The sequence below is a fragment of the Apus apus genome, chromosome 3 (genome assembly GCF_020740795.1).
Source record: "Apus apus isolate bApuApu2 chromosome 3, bApuApu2.pri.cur, whole genome shotgun sequence".
Lineage (NCBI taxonomy): Eukaryota > Metazoa > Chordata > Aves > Apodiformes > Apodidae > Apus > Apus apus.
This window is the reverse complement of record NC_067284.1, coordinates 78,220,949-78,245,813: the sequence shown is the minus strand read 5'-3', so window position 1 is coordinate 78,245,813 and position 24,865 is coordinate 78,220,949. Positions and strand designations below refer to the sequence as shown.

At 35.6% G+C, this 24,865-nt stretch overlaps 1 protein-coding gene across 1 annotated transcript in view; it reads left to right on the top strand.

The window, feature by feature from the left end:
• The window catches only part of TTC27 (tetratricopeptide repeat domain 27), a 118,623-nt gene that overhangs the window by 77,718 nt on the left and 16,040 nt on the right, over positions 1-24,865 (top strand). The window contains exons 11-15 of the mRNA XM_051615309.1: positions 6,324-6,419; positions 8,554-8,676; positions 14,663-14,890; positions 22,379-22,477; positions 24,227-24,279. Of these exons, the coding sequence (XP_051471269.1) occupies positions 6,324-6,419; positions 8,554-8,676; positions 14,663-14,890; positions 22,379-22,477; positions 24,227-24,279 (599 nt within the window). The remainder of the gene's footprint in view (positions 1-6,323; positions 6,420-8,553; positions 8,677-14,662; positions 14,891-22,378; positions 22,478-24,226; positions 24,280-24,865) is intronic.

Genomic DNA, 24,865 nt, shown 5'->3' with positions numbered 1-24,865 from the left:
TCCCTCATGGTGTTTAGACTAATCTCAAGTGTTTTCATTTTTTCCACATTATATCTGTATTTAGCAACCAGAAATTATTCTTTCCCATTAAGCAAAACTTAACTGCATTGTTATATGAAAACTGGTTTTATTGCTTCATAATTTCTGGCAGTGCTTCACTGGAAGATTAAGTTTTTTGACTATTGGATTTCAGAAGTCTGGATATGTCTCAGTTTATCCCAGTGGTCTTGGTTACAGGAGCTCTTGAGTTGACAAAGAGCTGTTGAAAAAAGTTTGTTGTTTGGATTGTAAATACAATGTTTTGGGATTTTTTTAAAGTTTACCAAAAGAATGTAACTCAAGATCTAATTCCACGTCCACAAAATACTAAAATACCTAGAGTACATTAGAAAAGCTTGGAATATCTGATCTAATTCACAGGAAAGAAAATTCAGAAAGTTCTAATTGTTCTGTATATTTAATTTTCTACACTTGCTGTCTGCTTTCTAATATGTATACAGTTTCTGAATTTTAGATGCCAATTAGATATGTTTTCTTCAGAGAGAATGCAGCTTTTATTAATAATTCTATATTTATATATTAGAGTACACTGTTGTTCTTCAGTAGATAACATAGGTGAGCCCAATTCAGTTTGGACCATACACCTGCAAAGCATTTAGAAACACAACAATAAAATAAATGAGACGGTAGGATTGTTTTCCCTACAGATGTTTTTTTACTTCTTAGCCCTTTGTCTCCAAACACTTTTTTTCTAAGCAGCTGAACATTTCCAGCTGTGTCTTTGCGCCATCAGGTGCTTTGGTGCCTGGCTCATAAGCCAAGACCCACCCAGGCAGTCCCAAATCTGGTGTCCATACTTTGGCACTTCAAAAGGTATATAGACTGTGTATGTAAAGGCAGATGCCCAGAGTTGGCCATTTCTAGAACTTAGATTATCTATTTAATTTTAATCCAACATTAATACGCTGATTTGTTGTTTCTGTACTGTGTGGGTTTTTTGCCCTCCTTCTCCCTTTCTTGAGGATGTACTTAAATTTGGACCTACTCCCAGTGTACTTCTGTTAAATGGAGGGCTAGGATGATAGTTGTTCAGCAAATACAGCAATGGGTTTCACTGCTACATAGTTTGTAATTTTAATAAGCTCAGCAAGTAGAGCAAAACGGGAGAAATTTGTATTAGTTTTGACATCTGAAGGGAAAGCTTCCTGTTTATGGTGTATGCTGGTGTATACTTACCTTCTAAACCTAAACATGGGTAAAAGTGGCCTAAGAAAGAGGCTGAAAAGCTGAGCAGATGGTGACCAAAAGAAGCAGAAGATGGATTAAAAGAGTGGAGGTTAATCATCTTCCTGTAAAAGACAGAGGATTATGTTGGTGCTGGGGAGTAGCACTGGAAGTGGAACAAAGCAGAACATACAGGGATGGATACAGAAACATTGGTATTTTCATAATCTTTGAGTACATTAAGATTTATGTGCATCAAGTATAATTTGGCAAAGCTTATGAACAAACTGTAATCACCAGTCATAGATGCACATGCTGAAGCTTTTTATGCTATAAAGGAGGAAAGCATTAAGGAGGCTGCATGGTTTGCTAAACATTTGTTGACTTCTGCTGAATAAACGTGCCTACAAAGAGAACATGGCTGGCAGAAGAATTACTGGAAGAAGCACAGAGCTAAGGGATAAGCTAGAATGCAAGAGCAGTAGAGTTGTGACATCAAATTGATGATTATAAAACATAGAAGTAGTGGAGAGAAAAAGACGAGAGTCAAGGAAAATGGAAATTGGTAGTTTGACAAAGCATGGAGAGATCAGGCTGATGTGGGATTTTTAGGAGGAGTCTTTAGATTTAGGAGAAATTGGAGAAAAAGGACTCGAGAATCACAAGAACATCATGAAAATATTGTGTGTCTGGAGTTTCCATGTTAGGAAAGACTGAAAGGTACTTTTTCGTTCATCCTCTTCCATCTGCCCAGAGTTCCAGTTGGGCCATGTGTGCTGGGCCACGGTGAGAGCCGGAAAGTGGAATGTATGACAGTATCAGTTTCCTTTGACAAAAATCAAGCTCAACCTGTGTTGAATATGGTAAAAAACTGTAAGAAGTAAAACATCTTAGAGTTGTTAGAGAAGGAGGCCAAAAGCAGGAAAAGATCATGTTGGTCAGGGTTAGGTGATAGAGAAACATGGTTTATGGGTGGGTGTTGGGAGCATTCATGTAGAAAGGACTCCAGTGAACAGGAGTTCTAGGGATTTATTCTGGCAGACTGACTGACAAGACCTCTAGAATGAGAAGTGGGACAAGACTAGAAAAAAACCTCATCTAACCTCCCTGCTTCATAAGTGTACCAGGATAAGAGTGTACCAGGATAAATCAAAGGATATGGTGAATATAAAATGCTAACATGTGTAGAGATGGTGGTACTGATAAGTGCATAGTAAGTCATTAGGTACTGAAGTAGTAAAACCTGATGTTTTAAATAGGGTGTGGTTGGTGGGAAACAGTTGGATGCCTGGTTAGCAGTGGGAGAAGGCAGGAAAAAAACCATAAAACAAGCTACAACTATTGATGAAAACCTGGGAAGAAACGAGATTAAATAGTATGGATAAAATGCTGTCTGTGGGTCAAGACTATTTTGAGGGAGATGTTTTATTGAGGAAATGTCAGGTTTGGGTATGGATGGGCCTGTTTCCAGTGTAATGGAGGGGAAAGATCCAGATAGAATTAAGTAGTTGTTACACAAACAGAAGTGTGATATGGTTTTCAAGAAGTTTTTGATGAGTAATGTGTATCTTGCTCTTTTCCAAAAACAGGGGTTTTGGTTTGTTGGTTTGTTGTTTTTTTCACTAAATAAGCTTGCATCAAGAGACCCTTCAGATGAAATGGAAAGAACAATGTATGTGTATAGTTACAGTTTTATGTAGGAAGTGGCATTTTATTTTGAGCAAGCAAGTTCCTATTTCATCTGGAATAAAGAGGTTAAAGAGGTTAGGAATAGAGACAAGGATGTGAAGATCTGTCATCTATTTACCTCAGATGCAAAATGTTACGTGAAGATTATAGTTTAACAAAAAAACCCAAAACTTTGAGGGAAGGACTTCAGACCAATTGGACAAATAATAAATTTAAAAGTGATACTACAAGTAGTTTGAGAAACGAGAGCATTATGTCATAAAGAAAATCACATATCTGATGAGAAACTGTAAGGTTATAATGGTATTTACAGAGATTAAATACAGAGATAGGGTCTGGATAAAAAGACAAAGCTCTGACTCTGTCATGCATAGAAAAAAAGGACAGTAAAAAATGTGGAGAGGATCAAAGCAGGCTCAAAATCAAAGCTGATGTTTTATCATCAGGACCATAGTGATGTTACACATAGGAAGACCATAGAGGTGAAGCAGAGATGTGCAATGGGAATGAATGTATGGAAATTGGATTCAAGAGGGGAAAAAAATCCTTTACAAGCTTCATGTACTCAAGACATCAGTAATTACCAGCTGAGTTTGATTAGACTGATATTGATTAGTAAAGTGATAAAAGCCCTAAAATGATAATTTCAAATTAATGTGGTATATTAATCCTAAACACAGGCTACCTATTGTACTTCTTAATCTCATACCAGAGATGTGAGCATGTGGTGGGGAGGATGAATTGTAGTTTCTAGAGCTGTCTTTTCCTGTTTTCATATGGCAATAGTGTAGTCTTTGCTCATGATATAAAATTCCATCAAAACTATCTCTTGTTTCCAGACTGGATTAATGTACCTCTCTGTAGTGCGGTTTTTGACTCAAGAACTTATCTACGGCAGCTCAAGCCCTGGGGAAAGGGTGTGTTGTGGGAGGGTGTTGATCTGTCAAGCTTACTGGGTTTAGATGTTGCATGTGGAAAAACTCATATATCATTTAGAATTAGGAATTTTAGTTGGTTGCTGCTGTAGTTCTATTTAACAACTTCCAATGCAGGGATTGGAGATTAAAGTTAAACTAAGACACCAAATCTTATGTCATTTGACTGTGTTGCAAATACTCTGTATTTACATATATATTTTTAATACAGTACTTATCTTGAAGATTATTAATGAAAAAGAATGCTCACTTGGCAGTGCGCTCCTGTTAATTTTATTGATTTATTGTTGTCTCATTAGATATCAGCTGTGCAATAGTTAGGATTGTAATTTTCCCACCACTGTACAACCCAAATTTTATTTCTTCAAACATAATTAATAAACATAGAATTCAGCAATTTTTTAGTAACTTATTTTCTGTGCTTTACAAGTAGGTAGAGCTATCAGAGCTTATTTTTGCAATATAAGAGAGTGCATTTACCATGGATTTTAGTAACTTTTAAGTTCACTAGCATTTACTCTTTTTTAGAAAAAGTGTAGTATTCATATGTTCTACCAACATTTTCAGTTTTTGTTGGAACTCTGAACAAAGTACAGTATTTGTTTTGGGAAAGTGGAGAATTCTACTTACTGATAGTCATATTCTCCTACAACATACCACGTAAATGTAGGGTTTTCTGCTTAGGACATATAGAAAAGGTATGGCCACAAATTTTCCAATAAAATATGTTGCTTTTGAAAAGCTATTTTCCTTTGACTTACAGTTTTTATTATGGAATTTATTTATTTATTAATGATAAAACAAGAAGAAAACATTGTTATCGACTTAAAACATTTTTTGCCTTCCATCTCCTGTTCTCCTCAAAAAATTATTTTGCAGGATATATTTGAGATTTCCTGATTCTGTTCAGGCTTAGAGTGATTGTTATTTTTAAGTTTTCCAACTGTGGTTTACTATGTTGTCTGCTTTTGTAAAATGATTACCCAAGAAACTGGACAATTTTTCAGAATATAGAAAATGTGCTGTAAAGAAATGTGATTTTATTAGTCTGTCTCTTTCCTTACTACAAATACACATCAGCTAATTTCTTGGGGTTAGGTTTCTGGGTTATCTCTAGGAACAAGGCTCTGGACATAATTTTATGAGAGAGAATGTGAATAAGAATAAATATTTTAAATATTGGTATTAAAATATAGGCTAATGTGGACTTAAAGCCTAAATTATTGTTGTCTGTTGTGATTTTTTCTTATTAAGAGAATGAAGCCACCTAATAAATCCCACCAACATCTAGTAGCAGTTACAAGATGCTTAGAAGTTTAAATCACATAGCGGATAATTTTAAAAAACTGTTATTTGCATTATTGATATAGTTTGGATAGCCAACAGTTGGGTTTAGAGAGAGAGATAAAGAAGTGATTTTTCCTTTTGTTTGGGAATCTTTGCATTCAATTTCCATGCTGAGAAAATTCTGAGAACCTGTCTAGCTCCTTCTATAAATCTTTGACTGAGTTATATGTGAGACTTGGGTAGGTGAATCATACGAGAGCAAATAATTTAATATTCACTTATTGATACCTCTGGCCTTAAATTTGCTAGTTTAGTGATGACTGGCATTTGAACAGTATTTCTTCCTTTCTGGGTATAGCTACTGTTAATATTTTATTTTTCTTGCTATTGAATTTTTTATTTAAATAACTTCATAGTGGATTTTCAGAGAAGCTGAAGCTGCTGCATTTTTGCTACGCAAAAGTTACCATTCTCTTTCAAAGTGTAAGTAATTTTATTCTATATCAGAACTGTGTTTCCATAAGCACGGTCCACTACAAGATGTTTGTCTTTCTTTTTTTTTAAAAAGAAGTTTCATGCCTAAAGCACATCAATACTATCTTAGAGAAAAACTAGCTAAAAGATTATAATGCATTAGGCAAAGTCACATTTATATTTCACATAGTTTTTAATCTGCAAGTATTTGTTTGGGATTGTAAATTTGATTCTTCCACTGTCAAATTTGAATGTATGCAGAGCTTATTTATTTATTATTAGCTGTATTAAAGAGTTTTTACATCAGTGTTCAATACATTTCCTTATATGGGGTAATGGAAAGACTTACAGCATAGAAATTCTTCACTGTGAGGGTGGTGAGACACTGGAACAGGTTGCCCAGAGAAGTTGTGGATGGCCCCTCCCTGGAAGTGTTCAGGGCCAGGTTGGATGGGGCTTTGAGCAACCTGATCTAGTGGGAGGTGTCCCTGCCCATGCAGGGGGGTTGGATCTACATGGTCTTTAAGGTCCCTTCCAACCGAAACCATTCTGTCATTCTATGATATTATGGTGTAAGTTTACTTGCATTTAGTGTCATCTTTAATATAAATTCTCCATTATGTCAAGAATGCCTAAAATCCTGAATGCTTTGAATTAATTTTTTTAGGTTAAGTCTAAATAAATATTAAATTAGAATATACTTTGCATTTACAGGCACTTGCAGACCAATTTGAAGATGTAAAAACATCTGTATCTGAACGCATGAAGATTTTCTACTGTTGTCAAGTGCCTCCACATTGGGCCATACAGGTGTGAAGCAATCCCATTACTTAAAAGTCTGTGTTTCTTATTATTTTTGATACTGCATGAGTCAAGAGAGTGTGATATGATCTTCAGTTGAAACACTGTAGTAATAAAGTTGTAACCTAACAACACAACAGGTTTTTTGGCAAGAAATCAAGTTCAACAGCGTTTTGCTTTCAGATATCTTGTTTTGTCATGCACAGAAGTAACTGCTTGTTGTACAATTCTTCTTTACTTTCCTTTTTTCTCCAATAAAAAATGGACTATAACTTACTAGCTTCCAGCATATATCTCCTGTAAAAATATTGCCGCTGACCTACTATTTATTGCTGTTTTACTTTTGCTACTGTTACTTGCATCTTTCTTATCTGATAATGATCACTCAGGTTGGGTTGTTTTCAGGAAGTGGGTTCTGGTCAACACAGCCAAATTAGGAGTCAAAAGTAAACTGAAGAACCCTTCAAGCTGAGAAAGTTTTTGTTTTCAAGACATGCCTATTTTACCAGTGCAGAAAGGATATTTTTTTCCAAAACTACTCCATTTATCTGGATAATAAACTCTTTCTAGATCAGAAATCTACAAATTAGAGTCTTACCTTACGATGCCATGTTTAACAAACTTAAGGAAAGTGTTTGCATCACATACCACCAAAGGTGTTCGTGTTGTTCATGGTTTTATTACTTTTCAATTTCTAACCGCTGTCCATGTTGCTTTAACCATTCTCAATTTATTTCATACAATCTTTCAAGAGGCACTTTCAATAAAACTAGCAAATGTGTTTTTCATTTACAGTTTTCATTTACAGTCAGAGTGGCACTTTTCAATCCAAACCAAAGATAGAAATAATAAATTAGGGATTTATAATGGAAGATGACTGCCATCTTCTAGTCATAGTAATGAAGAGGCATTGCCTATATAAATTTTTCCAAATTTGACTCCCGAGTAATTTTAATAAAGGATAAATGAGATATAGTTCCAGATCCTGCCACAGGGAGTTTTTTTTCCTAAGCCATTAATATCAAGCTAACAAATAATTTCTTTGTTACAGATTGTCAGTTCTTTACATATTTATGTCAAAGAACTGTAGCCAGTTCTTAATGTTTTTTACAACTGTTTCCATATGGTAACTTCTTGGATTTGTAGCAGATACTGAACCCAAGCCCATAAACAGATACTGAACCCAAGCCCATAAAGAGAGGTCCATGACATCTGTGGAGAACTTGAGGGAATCCATTCAGGATCAATGAAAATACCAGAGACATTCACTGTATGTGATCTCATAGCATAATATAGGTGTCCTTATACAGAAGGCTCCCATTTTTTTTTAAAAACTAAATAGTAGATCTGTTACACATAGTAAACAAGTTATCCTTTCTTCAGAGATGAAAACATATATGCCATTTTAATCTCCTCTTAAAAAAAAAAAAAGACCAAAGACAACTTTTTATGAAAACATACCTTGTTTGTTTTTAAATTGAAAAGAAAACTCATTTATTTTCGTAAGTACACTGAAATAATAGCTGAATTTGCAATAACAAAGACACTGACTTATCTGTGAGGAAAACACAAGCAGGGAGTTGAGCCTGAACTCAAATCCAATACTGATTTGACTAAAAACTAACACCCTTTGGCGGTGGCCGTTTGGGACAATGGTTTCTCACAAGTACATAACAAAATTGTATCAGAGCCTTTCTGTGTCTTTTTGTGGGTACAGATCACTGTGGCAAAGCATTGCAAGAGGAGGCTTTAATGCCCTTCTCCAGCCTCTGTTTCCTGCTCTCAGCATTCCCAACATCCTGCTGCTGTCCAGCCACATGAGCCGTATGCCTCATTACAGGGGTGGAACTCCAGCTCTGTCAATTCATCTTTGCCATATCTGTTTCCACTTTTACATTTTATTATAAACTACTTTGAAGTAATTAAGCTAAGATGAAAAAAGTCAAAACAATTAGTGTTCTATTTATGGGGTTTTTTTGAGGTATGTACATTATTTGAGGCTCCATCATGAAGTTTCAAGATAATAATTCCATGTTCTCTGTCTGTTTCTTATTGATGTCAGAAATGCCTCTAACATCTTCTAAAAATGCAAATAGTGTTTGCTTACCAATTTTCACTCACCTGGAATTTGTTATCTTTCCAGCGTCAGCTTGCAAGCTTACTCTTTGAGCTGGGATGCACCAGCTCTGCCTTACAGATATTTGAGGAGCTGGAAATGTGGGAAGATGTGGTAATCTGCTATGAAAGAGCAGGACAGCATGGAAAGGTAAGAAACATGTTTTTAACAGCTGAAATCCTGTCTTGAAATAAGATCTGAAGTATGAAGGAAGGTCTGGATTGAGCTGTCGGTTCACTAATGACACTCACTTCTACAGGGGTATAATTAGGAAGTTCTCTTTAGGGAAAATGGACATATGACATATGAGTCTGTCATAACTTGTGAATGCTAAAAATAAATATGTAGCCTAATGACCACATGAAATAGAGGTTGGTAAATAAGAATTAAGAAGCAAGAAGATTGTGATAGTGATTCTTGAAGTATTCAAGGAAAACTAAGACCTATGGATGCACAGCAAAGTGTAACGTGGCTATTTCAAGAAGGAAGTAGAAGTCAACCATTATGAGGTACTGGAGCTTTGTCTAGAGGGGATATTGGTTTTCTTTTCCACTTGATTTCAAACTATTAACTGTAGTTTTTAAAAACACTTCAAACAGAACAATATCAGTGTATGATGTATTTAATTACCTAATGTTAGCATGTTCAACTTACATTCAAATACAAATCAAACATTTGGAACAAGAAGTGGTGTAAGATCAAAAGCCTTTATTTTGTTTAATCTATGATGATGTTTTCCTGTTCCTCTCTATCATTTCTTTAACACTGCTGCAGCTATGTGTGATCAGCTCCAGACAATTTAAAGCCATCACCTGACTCTGTGCATTGGTGACAGAAATGTTTAAAAATGCTAGTAGCAGGCTGTAGCAACACTCCTATTGTTGATTATTTTGCTGTTACTATTTAAAGCAATGGTAGGAAGATTTTAGAAAATGATACCTGGAAGCAGTGCCTATTTGTGTGTATCTATAGCTGTGTTCTCTTTCTGATGTGATCTCTCACAGAAAAAAACTAACAGGAACTTATGCTATCAGGCATTGTTTCAGAATTTATATGGCTTTTAAAAATACTCACTTTCTGACAAAAATGTGTTTTTTCTTTTCCCTGTTCTTTCCCTCTGTTTGGTATATGGTAGCATTAAATGTATGAATGTATGTTTGCCTTTATGAAGCCATAAGCACAAAGACTATGCTTAAACTAATTTAAGCTTACCAAATAGAAAGCTATAACTTCAGTTAAATTTTTTTTAATTGTCATGCACCAATGCCTAGATTTTGGTCATTATAAACGGACAGATATGTTTTGCTGGCAAATGGTGTGTCACATTATGCATGCCTTGGGCATAGTATGATAATACCCCAATCTTTTCAATACAGTGGAGAAAAAGAGGTCAAAATTTTCCATTTCCTGGAAATGGATTCTGTCCTAGTTACATTCACAAACTGCCCTTAGGGAGTTATGAAAATGGCACTTAAAGAATAGGACAGGATATCTGACACAGGAAACTGCTTAGAAATGCTTTCAGAATGAGGGTTTGTGCTGTGCATTGAAAAACAGAAAATTCTATGTAAGTAATTACTAAGTAACAGTACTGCTCGAAAAAAAGCCAGCTTCAGACCAAAAAAGCCAGAAAATTAGAAACATTTAGGAGAGTGTCTATGCTCTTTACCAGAAGGCTTTGAGATCTTCAACTGTTTGTATTTTTTAAAACTGTTTTTATGTTTTTAAACATGGTAGTTATTTTTTTTAAGAAATGTTGAGTGGATATTCATGTCATTAAAGAACTTAGCATATATGTACCTGAAAAAACAAACTCTGTTAAATAAACTCCTGCATGTCAGTCACAAATGCCTTTATATAGAAAACCTGAATTTTAAAACTGAAAAAAACTAATAAAACAGCCAGACATCAGCAATATCAATGTGCTTGATGAGTACTTACACATCAAAGAAATATGTTCCTTCCTCCTGCTTTTGAATTATGCACTGACAAAAATCCAGAGCATGTCGATAAGCCTGTGCGAAGCTCCATGTTATGCACTTGGGAAACATAATTCCACTCAGTTGTAACAGGGCTATGTTGCAGTACAAATTCTGCAGAGTAAGATGTTGGTAACATTTAGCAAACTTCTTTGTGGAACTTTTACTGTTACTAGATACGGCTCTATACTTGTTTCATAATCTGAACAAAATTAGTAGTAATTAATATCATAACTTGAGTCAACAGAGGAGAAACAGAGTGCCAAGCAATAAGTGAAAAAGGGCACAGAACAACAACAAAATATTATAAAATCTGAATGGACAATATGTTGATGGTTGCTGTGGAATTTACTCGTATTCCTTTAACAGACTTGCTGCAAAAGGAGACACTAATCTCCATGTGTGTAGTGAGAAGTGGTGTTGAAAAGTGACCTCCTCCATGTGAGAAGGACCCAGGGATCCTGAGTATTTTTCACATCAGGCAGCTTTTTGGTTAAGATGTAAGAGGTCTCTTCAGCCTCACCAGAAATGGATAATGTGCTAAATATGGTACAATTTCCCTGCTAAAGAAAGGATGAACTGGTGATGTGAATTTTCAGTTCTTCAATTGAAATGAGGCCTTTCTTCCTTGCAGGAACTCCAGAGCATGGTAGCTGCTAGGCTTTCCTAAATTCATGAGCTCTCCCTTTTAGCATCAGTCTGGTATTCCATCTTACAACACACTCTTCAGACTTATACTTGTTCCATCATGTCCACAGAGTAAAGAGCATGGTACACGGTTTGATTTTAGACCAACATACCCAGCAATCCATGTTCTACAGAGTTATTTTTCTTGTCAGAACATGACACAGAAATCTCAAAATATTTGAGTGAGGAAACACAATTATGGTAAGATCTCAGAAAGTCACCTTTCAATTCAGAAAATGCTTCCCAGGTGCAAAGTCAAGTAGTACTATACTGATTAGTGCATGAGCTTGTTCAAGAACTTGATCGATTTCCAGTACACATAACAGACATAGAAGGCAGGTATGCACTTCTTTATTTACCTACAAAATTGAGAAAGAGGAGTAAATGTCTTGCCCCAGGTCATGCATGAAGTTACAGGGAAGATGAAATGAAAACTGAAGAGCTTTCCTTTTCTCTCACCTCTCACTACCTCTTTCCATGATGATTTGTTCTGCTTCTTTATGCTACTTCTCTGGTAGCCTAGCAAGTACTATGCAAGCAGAATAGATGAAAGCATTTTAGGAAATACCTTGAACTAGCAAAGGAATGAATTACCAAATAATAGAACTGGTTGCTCAAGAGTGAGGCTAATAATAAGGAAACAAATAAAAGTATGGGAATACATGAATGTGACAGCAAGTGGAAATTTAGGGTTGGGAAGTTAAATGCAGGGTGAATCCTGAACTTGATTTCCAGACCACCTTTTACTTAAAACAGAACCCTCTCTCCTGATTGAGGATTTTTGTTAAGTGTTGCCTGTTTAATTCCCATATCAACCATAGTAGTCCAGAAAAAAGTTAACAGCCTAAATGTTTCTCATGTTTTAATCAACTGCATTTTTAACTAAATATTGAATTCCATCCATTCTGGTGCAGACCATTCTGGGAAAACCAGTGTTATAATTAGGTCTCTTTCAGTCAGCAAAGGCTATGCAGCTTAATTTTTTTCTTTTTAGGTAACTCTTAATTGATAATATTCTTATCAAAGGTCATTTACTTTAGATATAATTTTTAATTATAAAGCATGTGAATTATTAACATCTGTTTGATGAGTAAGAATAAATCTCTAGTAGTTTTATGTCTTTTATGTGCATTGCATGAGCTACGTGGAACATGTTTCTTGATAATATCTTTTTTTGTTAAGATTTTTTTTTTTTTTTGCAGAAGCAGGGTTCTTATCAAAGACTAAATGTGCATTTTTGAAAGTAGCTTACTGTAAAGTTAGGACAAAGGATTATTTTTCTTCATAAAAACCTAGGCAGAAATGAGAAATCCAGTTGAAAATTTTTATCTGGTTTTGCAGAGGACACATGATAAATATTTTGATAATACAATTATTTTTTTTAGTTTGTGGCTATGATCCTTTGTATAAGCCTTTAAAGATTTAAGTAATAAAAAGATTTGTAACATACCAGAGAGGTGATCAGATAGCTAATCAGATGAAGAAAAAGTCAGATGTCTGCTTATTTAATTTTCTGTTTTATCTATGTGCTGAAATATTTATGTTGGCAATGAATTCTTGTAAGCTAAGAGCAGGACATGAGTGTTTTATGCTCTTAAATGTAGAATATAATTAGTGAATGGTTGGCTTTCTTGCCTAGTGTATGATTAGTACTAGGTACTGCCACAGCATGTGAGCTCGGGAGTGCCCTACCAAGGAAGAGGTAAAGCAGCAGCATGCAATGCACTTTTCACCTCATAGCTGCTGTTTACACAAGCAACATTTCAGACTTTTTTCTTTATTTGAAGGCATAAAAAACCACCTTACCTTTTGGTACCTCATGTGATCACTGCAATAGTAAAGCACCCAGTTCTCTCTGCTGGAGAAAAAATAAGCTTAAAGATTTATTGTTCATATCTGTTCCTTTAGCCTTGCTGTAGCAACTAATGGAGGTAGGAAAGGAAGCAAACTGCCCTTTAACCAAACCCTCTGCAAGTGCAGTCTTCTTGTTAAGTGAGGTTTTCTAGTGCTTTGACTAGGCTAATTCTAAATTTCTAGTAATAGTTTCTTTGGCTTTCTTTGGAGAACTATTCCTTAGGCACTTAAAACCACTTGCCATTAAGTTATTTTTCTAGTATTCAGCCACTAATTTTCTTCTTAATAGGATTCCATTTTTGCTAGTTTAGGATCCCTTTAAAAATCTAAACCCTTACATCCCTTCTTCACATTTGTGCACTTCAAAAACTTCAAATACGTGTAGACTTTGCCATTACTTTAAGAAATTGATAGAATTAAGTCAAAATTACTATGCATTAAATATTTCAAAACAAAGTAAAAAAGTTATTTTTCTGAAGATTTTCAGACAGGATTGATGAATTTACTGGTTGGAGGAAGAGGACTGAACGATTGATTCTCTAGAGATCATCTGAAGGGCAAAGAAAATGGTTCTCATAGTAACAAGAAAATCAGTAATGATTGAAACAGATATAAACTCAGCTTTCTTTTAGATAAACTAGCTATGACAGAAGAACGACTAGTGTTACAGTGTCAAACTTTAATTGTGTGGCAGACTGCATTGACTCTTTCTTAGTTCAGATGGTTCAAATAGATCTTTTCTAATAGGAAAGATTATACTAAGCTGAATTATGTATGTTACATTTTTTCAGCAGGGGACTGAGGTAAGAGTTCAGTCTGAACAACAGATCATCTGTACAGTGTATTTTATCTTTTCAAAAAGCCACAGAAAGAAGACTATCTCTTGTTTAAAAAAGAAACAATAATTTTATTGTTCAAGCAAGATAGTGACCCTCAGATAAAGAGCTTTTGAAAGTTGATTACTGCCTGTAGTAGATGTCTGGGAGATGCAGACTGTGTCTTCTTTTCCATAATGTTGTATATATTCTGAATATATTTAATCTTAAACAATTAGATAAATTTATAACTTCTGCATCTTATGTAAAAGAGCAGCATTTCCAAAATTTAGACAGAATGGAACTAACCATTTTCAGAAAAGAGCAATTGGAGAAAAAGGAATTACAGTAATTTCAAAAGTACTTATTAGGATATATAAAAATGACAGATGATAAATTATTAGGATTGTGCAAACCTTAACTGCACTACTATAAAGTAGGTGTAGGTGTGATGTCCAGGACTGGTATTTGCTCCTGGGACAGATCACACACCTAAGATATAAAATGAGGAGAAAGATGCTTCTTGTTTTAATGGGTACATTTTCCTTCGTGCTTAAAAATTAAAAGCTACCATATTATGTTGATGTTGAAGAGGGTTTTTTTTTAAAACAGTTTGGAACCAGATTCTCTGTAGACTATCTTTGATGCTGTGTTGGATCAAGATACTGTTTCCTTACTATCCCTGCTTCTTTATCTTCAATTGATGATTGCAAGGTGCAAAAGTGGAATTTATTCATCTAGGTGATTAACTGAAGATAACTTGTCCCATTATTTATTGATTTCTTTTCATTCTTTTAACAGGCAGAAGAAATCCTCAGGCGGGAGCTGGAGAAAAAGGAAACACCAGGATTATATTGTTTGCTTGGTGATGTTCTTAAAGACCATCAGTATTATGACAAGGCCTGGGAGCTCTCCAGGCACCGCAGTGCCCGTGCCCAGCGCTCCAAAGGCCTCCTCCATCTCCGCAGCCGGGAATTCAGGGAATGTGTGGAGTGCTTTGAACGTTCAGTGCAGATCAACCCTATGCAGGTTAGGAAATGATAAACATATGGCTTTGTTTTAGTTGGTGTGATCAGTTTGGAATGATGACATACTTTTTAAAATAGGCAATTCTGTGCACACTTGTCAAAGTAACAGCTTATTACTATTCTTGGCCAATTTTTCACTACTTACTTGGAAGGCGGGCTAAAAACAGTAGGATAATGAAATGAAGATACAGTTTGGTATTCAAGTCCTTGAATGCAACTATTTGCCTGTACAGCTCTTCTATTTCAAAGAGACCAAGCCAATGAAAATTAATAATTAGCATCAAATAAATTATGAACAAATGTAAAGCAAAGTAGTAACAAAAAGAATGTTACACAGATTTTAATGAAATTATTCTTTTGCCTTGTCTGCTGGCTTTGAGTTAGTTGCTCTGGTCTCTATATTTCACTGAAATCTTTTTCAAGTGTTCTGGTCTGTCCTGCTCCAGAGTCACTGAGAACCATTGTGATACATTTGTGATGACAGTAGTTTTTAATTGCAGTCAGGCATTAAAAAAATGAAACCACAGTCAAAAGGGTTCTCTTCATGAAGCTGGTTATTTTGATAGGTCCTGGGCAAGCTGTTCTGCAGACAATTTTTGTAATCATGTTTCAGTTTCTCAGCCACTATATCCCATCCTAATATGGTCCTCCCTATGAAAGGTCTTGAGAAAAACAGCTTTATGGTTGTTTATGTATAGAAATTCTGTTCTTCATAGCCATTTTCAGGTCCATGTGAAAATGGCTCTCTTACCCTCCAAAGAATACTGCTGAAGCTGCTGTTTTGAGTTCCATATAACTAGTTGGACTTCTGCTTTAGAAAATGTTTTTAAAACTCCAGCCTATCAAATAATTTATCCTGAAGCTTTTTTTTGCATTTCCATGTCATATTTTGTTCCAGCGATTTAGAGTCCTATTCTTAACAAAGTGCATAGCAGGTAACTAATAAACACCTTTAGAATGGAAAGCAAAATGAAGAAAAATGCTTCCCTTGTATTCCAGTTCTCTTACTGACTCAGGAAATGGCAACAAAATATATTGTGCTCAGATCGGAACCTTACTGAAATCAAGAGGACTCCCAGATAATAAATGGCTGCAGAAGGCTGCCTACAGGGTTCAAAACTGAGAAATATTCTGCTGAGATTTTTTTTTTTTTTATTTCGTGTCTTATCCTTAGGAACCTTAAAATGAAAGGCAATCCAAGACATTTAGGCCTGTCCATATATGAAAGCAAACATTTCCTCATCTTCTTGCTCAAGAAGCTCTATTTAAGATTCAGATGAATTGTGTCAAATAGATTGAACAAATGGATTGTGTGGATTGACATATGTCACTGTCTTCTAAAGTATACCTGTGATTCTGTCACTACAGAAATTAATTTATTTCTATTCCAGGATGTCTTGTGGAGAAAGAACAGAGAGAAAGTGATTCTAGGTGCAAGGACTTTAATACAAGGCACATCTTAATTGAGTTGTGTGTGTTTTTTTTTCCCAGAATTGTGAATAAATTATCAGGTAAACAAGGACTTCCTGCTGCAAATAAATTGTTAATATTTTTTTGTGGTTATCAGAAACCTTTTTGGAGAAGGAGCTTTTTAGATTGCAGCAAGTGATTCCCCAAAATATCTAATGGATAAAACCATTCTCTTTCAACCCTCCTTTAATTTTATCTTCTCTTTGACCAACTCAGCGAGTTGGTTGAGGTCTTTGCACTATGAGCCAACTACTGTATTCGACTTGGGAGGTTCCAAAAAGGAATGAAAGTTGAAATATATCAGGGACTCATCTTCATTAGCACTGCTGCTCACAGAATTACTTGTTCTAGTATATGCCTAGAGGATGACAGATGCATTTTTCTTGCATGTCCACTGTGAGCATCTTGCAAGGCTGAACTGAGACAATTTAGAGATCAAAAAGCTCATGCAGTCAGTTCTCCAGTGGTCGAAGTCTGTGTAACAAAATTTATGGCTTATTACAGGCTTGTTAGCTCTTGTGTTGAGCAGGGTATGGTTCTCTGTATGTCACTTCACATTGGAATTTTCCAGAAATAAGTGTGTTCATAGCACCTTTTTGTGTTCACACTATTCTCCACCATGTCCCAGTTTGCAAGAAAAGAATAATCCTCTTTTGTGTCAACTATTTCGCTCATAACTTCTCAAACTAATTTTCTGGGGTGTACAGCAAGACGAGGGATCTCTCTTTGATTTGGCAAAACAGGCAGACTTTTGTCAGTTTGCCATCTACTACCTCTGGAAAGTCAAGTCTTGGACAATGCCATGAGAGCATTCTCATTAAAAATTTGTCTTGTTCATCCTTGTAAATAGCGGAAGTAACTTAAACAGGAGTTGATCTAGTCTCGCATCACTGAATTATAAGGGAGATAAATTACGTCAAATAATGAGTTATTAAAAAGGTAGTCAGCTGGGATTTGACTCAACTAGAGGTCTTAAAAAATTTTGTTATAATTACTAAGTCCAAAGACTAGCTTTGCTCTACAAGGGTATAGATTGTTTCTAAACTAACACTGCTGTACTCCTAAGAGTATTGCACTGAAAGACTTACTGCATTCTGAAAAAAACCCCTATATGTACTTGCCATATGCAAATAGTAGAAATTGCTTTAAAAATGCGAGAATGTTTCTTCACATACATTATTTGGATTGTTGTGTTTTTTTCATTTTAAATATCCAGCTATACTGTAATTTTTTATACTTTCTTAAAGCCTTTCACAATAATTTAGACTTACTAAAGACTTACCTGGAAAGTCCTTGTGGGTAGCCCCCCGGTACCGGCTTGCGACAGTCCTCATGGCAAGTTTTAACAAAGAGTCAAGGCCTAAATTATCTTCCTTTGCCATGCACTGTCTTCAGTTTTTAAATGGATAAAACTTTACAGTTAATTTTCATGTGTTTTTCTAAAATCATTAGCAACATGTGAACCTCTAGCCAATGCACTTCCACCCCCACCCCCAAAAAAAAAAAAAAGAAAAAAAAGAAGAAAAAAAAAGAAGAAATTTAACAAGCCTTGACAAGTCTTTTTTGAACTGTGGATGAAGTTTGTCTTACGGTACCTTTCAGTCAGTCACTGTCCTCCGAGCAGTTGTTACATCAGCCATTGTGATCAGCAGATTTTGCCCCCACCCCAGTAAAAAAGGAATTCTTACCATTCTTTCCAGAAAATAATAGCTTAAGTCCGTTCTTAAATTGTATCCTAAATATATTATTAAAAAGTCACTGTAATTCTCATATTGGAAGAAATTCACGCTTCTTTTCCAGAGATTTAAGGGATGATTAAATACCATTTGATTGGTATAGTAGATCAAAGGCAATGAACCTTGTTGTTTGGTTTGGTTTGGTTTTTTTACACAGCTACCATGTTTTTTCATATAATCTGTCAGAGTTGTTCTTTTTGAGCTTTCTCATTTGTCTGGAACACCAACTTTTAAATTATGTCTTCTTAATAATCTCCTTTATTTTTTCAACTATGATTGCCTAGTCTTTTTAGAGCCTTTTTGAATGACAATATGCAATCAATCCAAGCCTTGAAATGTCTTGTCTTTAAATGTTTCAGGTCTTCTGCAGACCTTTACTCTTTTATCTACTCCTTCTAGCTTTTAACATAGCTTTTCCATTTTAAGTAGCTCTTAAATTTAACATCCTCTGTATTAAATTAGCTGTCCTTGTTTTTGAAGCACTAGTGAATCTAAATACAGTACCAAGTATCTTTTGTATTGTAACATTTTGAACCTATTCATTCATACTGATCAGGATCAAGGTAAATACTGTCTTCTGACTAGCTTCTTCATATCTAAAATATTTAGTCTTGGAATTTCATTCATTATGTTATTTGCTAAACTATGTGGAATAATTGGCATCTCACTTTATTTTCTGGGATTTCTACTTTCACAGCCTTCTGATATCCCCCAGCATGTGACCCTCTCCATTTTAGTCAAGTATTCTGAGATAATAGTCTTTATACTGCTTTTTTACTGAGGCCTGAAATTTAATCCATATCAGTTCTATTGTTTGTTTACACAGTTAATTTTCTACATGATTGATGCTGAAGTGTTCTTTAATGTATAGTGACACTCTTCCATCTGCATGACCCTATTCTATTTTCTGTTTACTTTCTGCCTCCATATCATAGCATCTCATGAGGCTCCTTGACTTAATTCCCATCCCAGAGACTTCTTGTCTCAACTCATCTTCTAAAGGACCCTTTAAGACATTTTTCCCAGCTGTCACCACATCCAGTTCTCACTTTTTTCCCAGTCAGTCAAAATCATCATGCATAGTTACTTCTAGCCAAAATATCTTGTTTCATATTATTAAGAGAAGAAAATTATCTATTGTTCTTTGCAGCCACTGTATGATTTTTACTACATACCTGCTCATATGGCTTTTCTCCATAGAAGTAAAGAACACTTTTACTCTCTCTCATGCTGTCATATTTCCTTGAGAAAGGAGTTGACAAGCTTAAGGACTGGCAAGCCAGTTCCTGAGAAATGTAGCTACTCACCATCAGCCTCAAAAAATTAAAATGGTGTAAGTTCTAACTAAATCAGATTCTGGAAGCACAAGCTCACAAGTGAAGCTGTGCTGCTGTTACACATTAGAATTATTTAAAAAATTGTTTTCTCTCACCCTTTGCAGAAGCACTATTTAACTTGTATCCTAAGTTATGGAGTAGGAGCTAGCCTTCAATTTCATACTCGATTGGTTCTATCTCTACCCCCGCTTTTCATGTCCAAAAGTTACTGATCTACAAAGAGAAAGGGGAGGTAATGAGGTACTAACCACATGGGAGTGCTGAGCTTCTGGAAACTTGATGGATCAAAGAGGCTTAAAAAATGAGATCATCTAAATGTTTATTTCCTGTTGCCCTCTGAGATTTAGAAATAGTTTTTTCATCGTGAGCAGTTTCTTCTTTGAATGATGTTACTGGCACTTCTGTCACCTATTCATCCATATGCTCTGAGGACGGGCTATCCCAGGTGCACTCTGAAAAGCAAAAGGATATCTTCATTGCCAAGCTTGTTCAGTTATTTTCTTGATTATCATGAAGACTGCCCACCATGGTGACAGGGATTGTCATATATTTGTATTCTGGGATCTAAGTTTTGAAGTGATTAAACTATGAAGTTTATAGCAGGTAATTAAGTAACAAATACTTTGTTACTGATTTTAAGTTGGGTCTCAAAGACAGAAAAATCTGTCTGATCTGGAGAAAACTGCAAAAATATCTGCTACAGAGTTTGCTCCTTGCATATGAACCAACAGCTTTATCCTCAGCCCTGTAAAATCCCTGATTTGAAAATGTTTCCTAAGGTAATGTTTTTGTGTTTAAGTAGCCATTATGTTTTCCTACAGAGAGCCTGAGTTATCAGAATTGCTTGCTTCACAACTAGAATCTGAAACAGAAGAGGATATAAACATTAATCAGACATCCTGAAAAGTAATATGTTGTTGAGCAATATAAATCAGAGTTAATATAACCTGGTCTTCCATCTTCCTCTCTCAACCTTTTTCACTTTCTCAATTTTTTTTTTCCAAGAAAATGTATTTATGTTCCTTACTTTGGCATTTAGAATGGAGAAATGGCTGAGCTTATTGCAGTAGGTAATACTACCTGAAATTATTTTGTAGCACATTATAAAATGTTCTGTTTGATTTTGACTATGTACATTTAAACAGCATAATGCTGTCATAAAATGTTCTGACAATGTATTTGGGATGTAATTATTTTCTGAATTACAGAGCTTTTCTAGAAGGTAACACTGTTTAACTTGCAGCTCTTTGAGAATTAACCGTGTGGCAAATCAGGAACTTGCTATTGAAGAGCTATGAAAATACATATTTAATTTGCTGTAATTTATGCCTATATTTGATACTATTTAGAATAGACTATTTCAGTTGCAAGGGGCCTACAAAGATTGCCCGAGCAATTCAGGGCTGATTTAAAGTTAAAGCATGTTATTAAGGGCATTGTCCAAATGCTTTTAAATGCTGACAGGCTTGAAGCATCAACCACTGCTCTAAGAAGCCTGTTCCAGTATTTGACCACCCTCTTGGTAAAGAAATGTTTCTTAATGTCCTATCTAAACCTTCCCTGGTGCAGCTTTGAACTGTTCACACATGTGCTGTCACTGGACAGCAGTCAAAGTGTGAGCCAGGCAGGCGTCCTGGCAGCCAAGAGGGCAAACAGAAATCTGGGGTGCACCAAACACAGTATAAGCAGCTGAGCTGAAGAAACAACTATCCTGTTGTTTGCAGCCTGGGTGTGACCTCACATTGAATACTGGTATGCACTTCTGAGCCCCACCGTTTAAGGAAGGTCCTTGAATGCATTCAGAGGAGGGCAATAAAGCTGCTGAAAGGGCTGAAAGGAATGTCCTACTAGGAGCAGCTAAGGACTAGTCTAGTGTGGAGAAAAGGAGGTTGAGAGGCCACCTCAAGACTCTATGCAGCTTCCTAAGGAGGGGAAGTGGAGAGGGAGATGCATGGGTGAGAGGTATTTGGTTGTAACAACTAAAGACCTACAATGGAAGATTGTTGAACTGATAAAGTGCTGTTCTCCACACAAGGCCTTGTTGAGGTACATTTCTATCTCTAAACATTGCATTATAAACTAGAGAAGAGGGATATTGTGACAAGAAGAAAGAGCTATAATTTTGAAGTGTTCAGGTTAAGTCATTAGAAATGCTTCTTGTAAAATGTTATTCCCTTTAAATACATTTCCTAGTTTTTACCATTTGACCTACTTCTATAAAGTGAATGTGGATTTTTCACAAGTTAAGGCAAAATACGCATACTTTTAAATAACTAGCAATTTATTCTCTAAATCAAGATGCACTGTTGAAGAGCACTTCACATATGGTTAAGTGGTCTTTATATAGTCAACACCTTTGTTTATCCATACTTATGAAAACTTTTGACTTAGTTTTACTATATTTTACATACAGGATATTATTTTTTCCAATGCAATACTGTTATGATAGTGGAAAATCACAGAATCACAGAATAGTCATGGTTGGAAAAGACCTCTGAGATCACTGAGTCCAACCATCAGAAACAAAACAAAACAAAACACCCACACAACAAAACCCCAAACAAACACAAACAGCACCAAATAACACCCACAAAAAACCCACACCCTACAATCTAGGCCACTAGAGCATGCCCTGAAGTTCCACATTTACACAGTTCTTGAATACATCCAGGGCAGGTGACTCAACCACCTCCCTGGGCAGGCTGTTCCAGTGCCTGACCACTCTTTCAGTAAAGAAATTCTTCCTAATGTCCAATCAAGACCTCCCTTGCTACAGCTTCAGGCCACTTCCTCTCATCCTGTCATTATACACTTGGGAGAAGAGGCAAACAAAAAATCAGGTAAAATCAACAAGAGTAGTAGTGTGTTTGAGCATCCAGGCAAAATTAGTTTCTTATGTGAAGAAACATGTACACATATATGTAATAATCCATTTTTTCTCTCCAGCTAGGTGTATGGTTTTCCTTGGGCTGTGCATACATTGCTTTGGAAGGCTACGAAGGTGCTGCCAAAGCATTTCAACGCTGTGTGACATTGGAACCAGATGTATGTACTTTTCAACAAGCGCTTCATATGGCTTAGCTAAAAGCAACAAGGATGTTTTCATTATAAACAAGCAAAGCAATAATGAAAAACTTGTTTAAACCTTAGCCCTTTGAATAAATTAAAATTGTGCATGAAGGATATATTTTTGTCATGAGGCATCGTAAAAATACTTGCCTAATACTTCATCCAAGTATGCGTGTGAATGTTAAAATATGTTTGAGCAGAAATTCCTTTATGCTTGCATGCATTACTAGAAAAAAAAAAAAAAGGGAATGAGCAGATGGCAAGAAGTGCCAAAAAAAAAAAGAGATAAAACAAAAAAATTAAAATACTTAGTCCTCTAAGTAACCAAATTCTCCTGAAAAAAAAGTCAAATAAGTGGTTGTATGAAGGTAAACTATATAGTTCATGAGCACAGGGAGAATGGAGCTTCACAGTCTGCTTTTCAGGATGCACGAGGCAAGCGTGTGTGCAATATTGCTGTTTGAATGTGACTGTGCATTGAGCTAGCACAGAGGTGTCAGCTGGATTAGCTCTCAGGAGTGCTCTGTCAATACTTCCATTAAAAGGCCTGACCAACAGCAGGTTGCTCTCTTTAGAGTTAGTGCTGCCTACTTGACAGAAACTATTATTCATTTTTTTCTCTTGGGGAAAAGAATAAGAGGGCAATGAAAGGTGGCAGAGTAATCTTTTTCCTTTAATAATAAAATTTTATCAATAAGTTTTTTATTAAAAATTACTTGGGGAAAAAAATGTACGTACATACAACCCTGTATTTAACTGGAATTTTTATTCTGTATATAGATTCATATTTTTTTGTTTCAGTACAGTATATTTTCTTCTAGATACTAAAATTGTGTTCAGTTTTCTCTCTGGGGCCTGTACTCAGTTGTATTTACATGAACAAGCCACCTGACGTCTCAGTGTGTTAAGTGTTTCTTCTTTTGTGAGTAAAGGATGCTGGGCTGGCTTTTAGTTGTGGAAGCGAGACCTCTCTTTACACAAGGATTTGCAGCAATGTAATGACCTTTTTAATGACTTAACCCTCAAAAAGGTTTCCCAGCATGATTCAAATGCACCTTAAGCTTGAGGACAGCCTTCAGTACCATTGTAGATTTCACTGCAGGACCCAAGTTCTCTTCTTCAGATTTATACTAGGTGCCACTTCACAGAATGCAGTGGTGTGGCTTCAAATGTACAGCAGTGTAAGGAGCAGGACTCATCACTGCTGGTTTTACCAGAGGAATGATTATCTGAGCACTCTGTAATCCTATTCAGCTAAAACAGTTGAGAACTACTGTTGGAACTAACCCTGTTAGTTTTCTGATATGCAGTAGGGGACATTCAGATTATTGTTTCCACCAACAGAGCAGTGCAGGTAGTAGCTTCCAGCCACTGAGAAGTGATGAGCTGCTGGGAGCACTGACCCCTCCAGCCATCGCAGCTAGATCTGTAAGAGGTTACCTGTTTACAGTTTAAACTGAAGGCAAGAACTGACTTGGTGTATTCCAAGCAGAAGGCAGTTAATTGATGTACCTGATTGTTGCTGTAGTCAGTAATATTTATTTATGTATTTATATGTTAATATTTTTTTCTATTTCAAGGTCATGTTTTGACTGCCTTGTCAAAATATGTTAATATGTGTGATTTGGAAAACTGATACTTCACACTAGTTTCATTTACGTATTTTTATCAAGTAAGCATGATATAAGTTAATAAATTTTTTTGGTACTTCTTTTACTATTACAGAATGCTGAGGCCTGGAACAATTTATCGACTGCTTATATCAGATTAAAACAGAAGTAAGTACTTAAAAAGAATTAGAGGATATCGCTTCCGAAATAAATAATTAGTATTTCGGTTTTTTTATTCTTATAATGTGGTTACCTCATATTTTGTAATTCTTATCCCTTCAGTTCACTCTCCCAGGTTGAATCACTGAGAATGTATTTCATTTAACAGCAAATAGAGTTTCATAAGCTTTATAAAAGTAGTAACATGTCACCCTACACATTTTTCTTGTTAAGATATTTATGATGTAGTAAGTACAACCAGTGCAAAAAGTTCACATTAAAGTTGGGAACAAATTTGACCATGGAGTTAAGCAAACTATATATTCAGACCTATGTCAATTCATACTACATTAATCTCAGTAGATTTAAGGGAAAAACAGGCAGTTTATTTTTCATATTACAACATCTGCATACATACTAGCTCGCTTGTTTTCCCTCCAAATTAACCATTAGTACAAGAAGCTTTGACTAAATTAACTGCCTTTCTTTTTTTGTATTTCAAGTCAGTATAATAAAAGTTACTTATAGACAAAGAATACCTGAAAGAACTTAATATTTAAGAAGAGTTTTGACATAACTTGTCTCCAAAGAATAA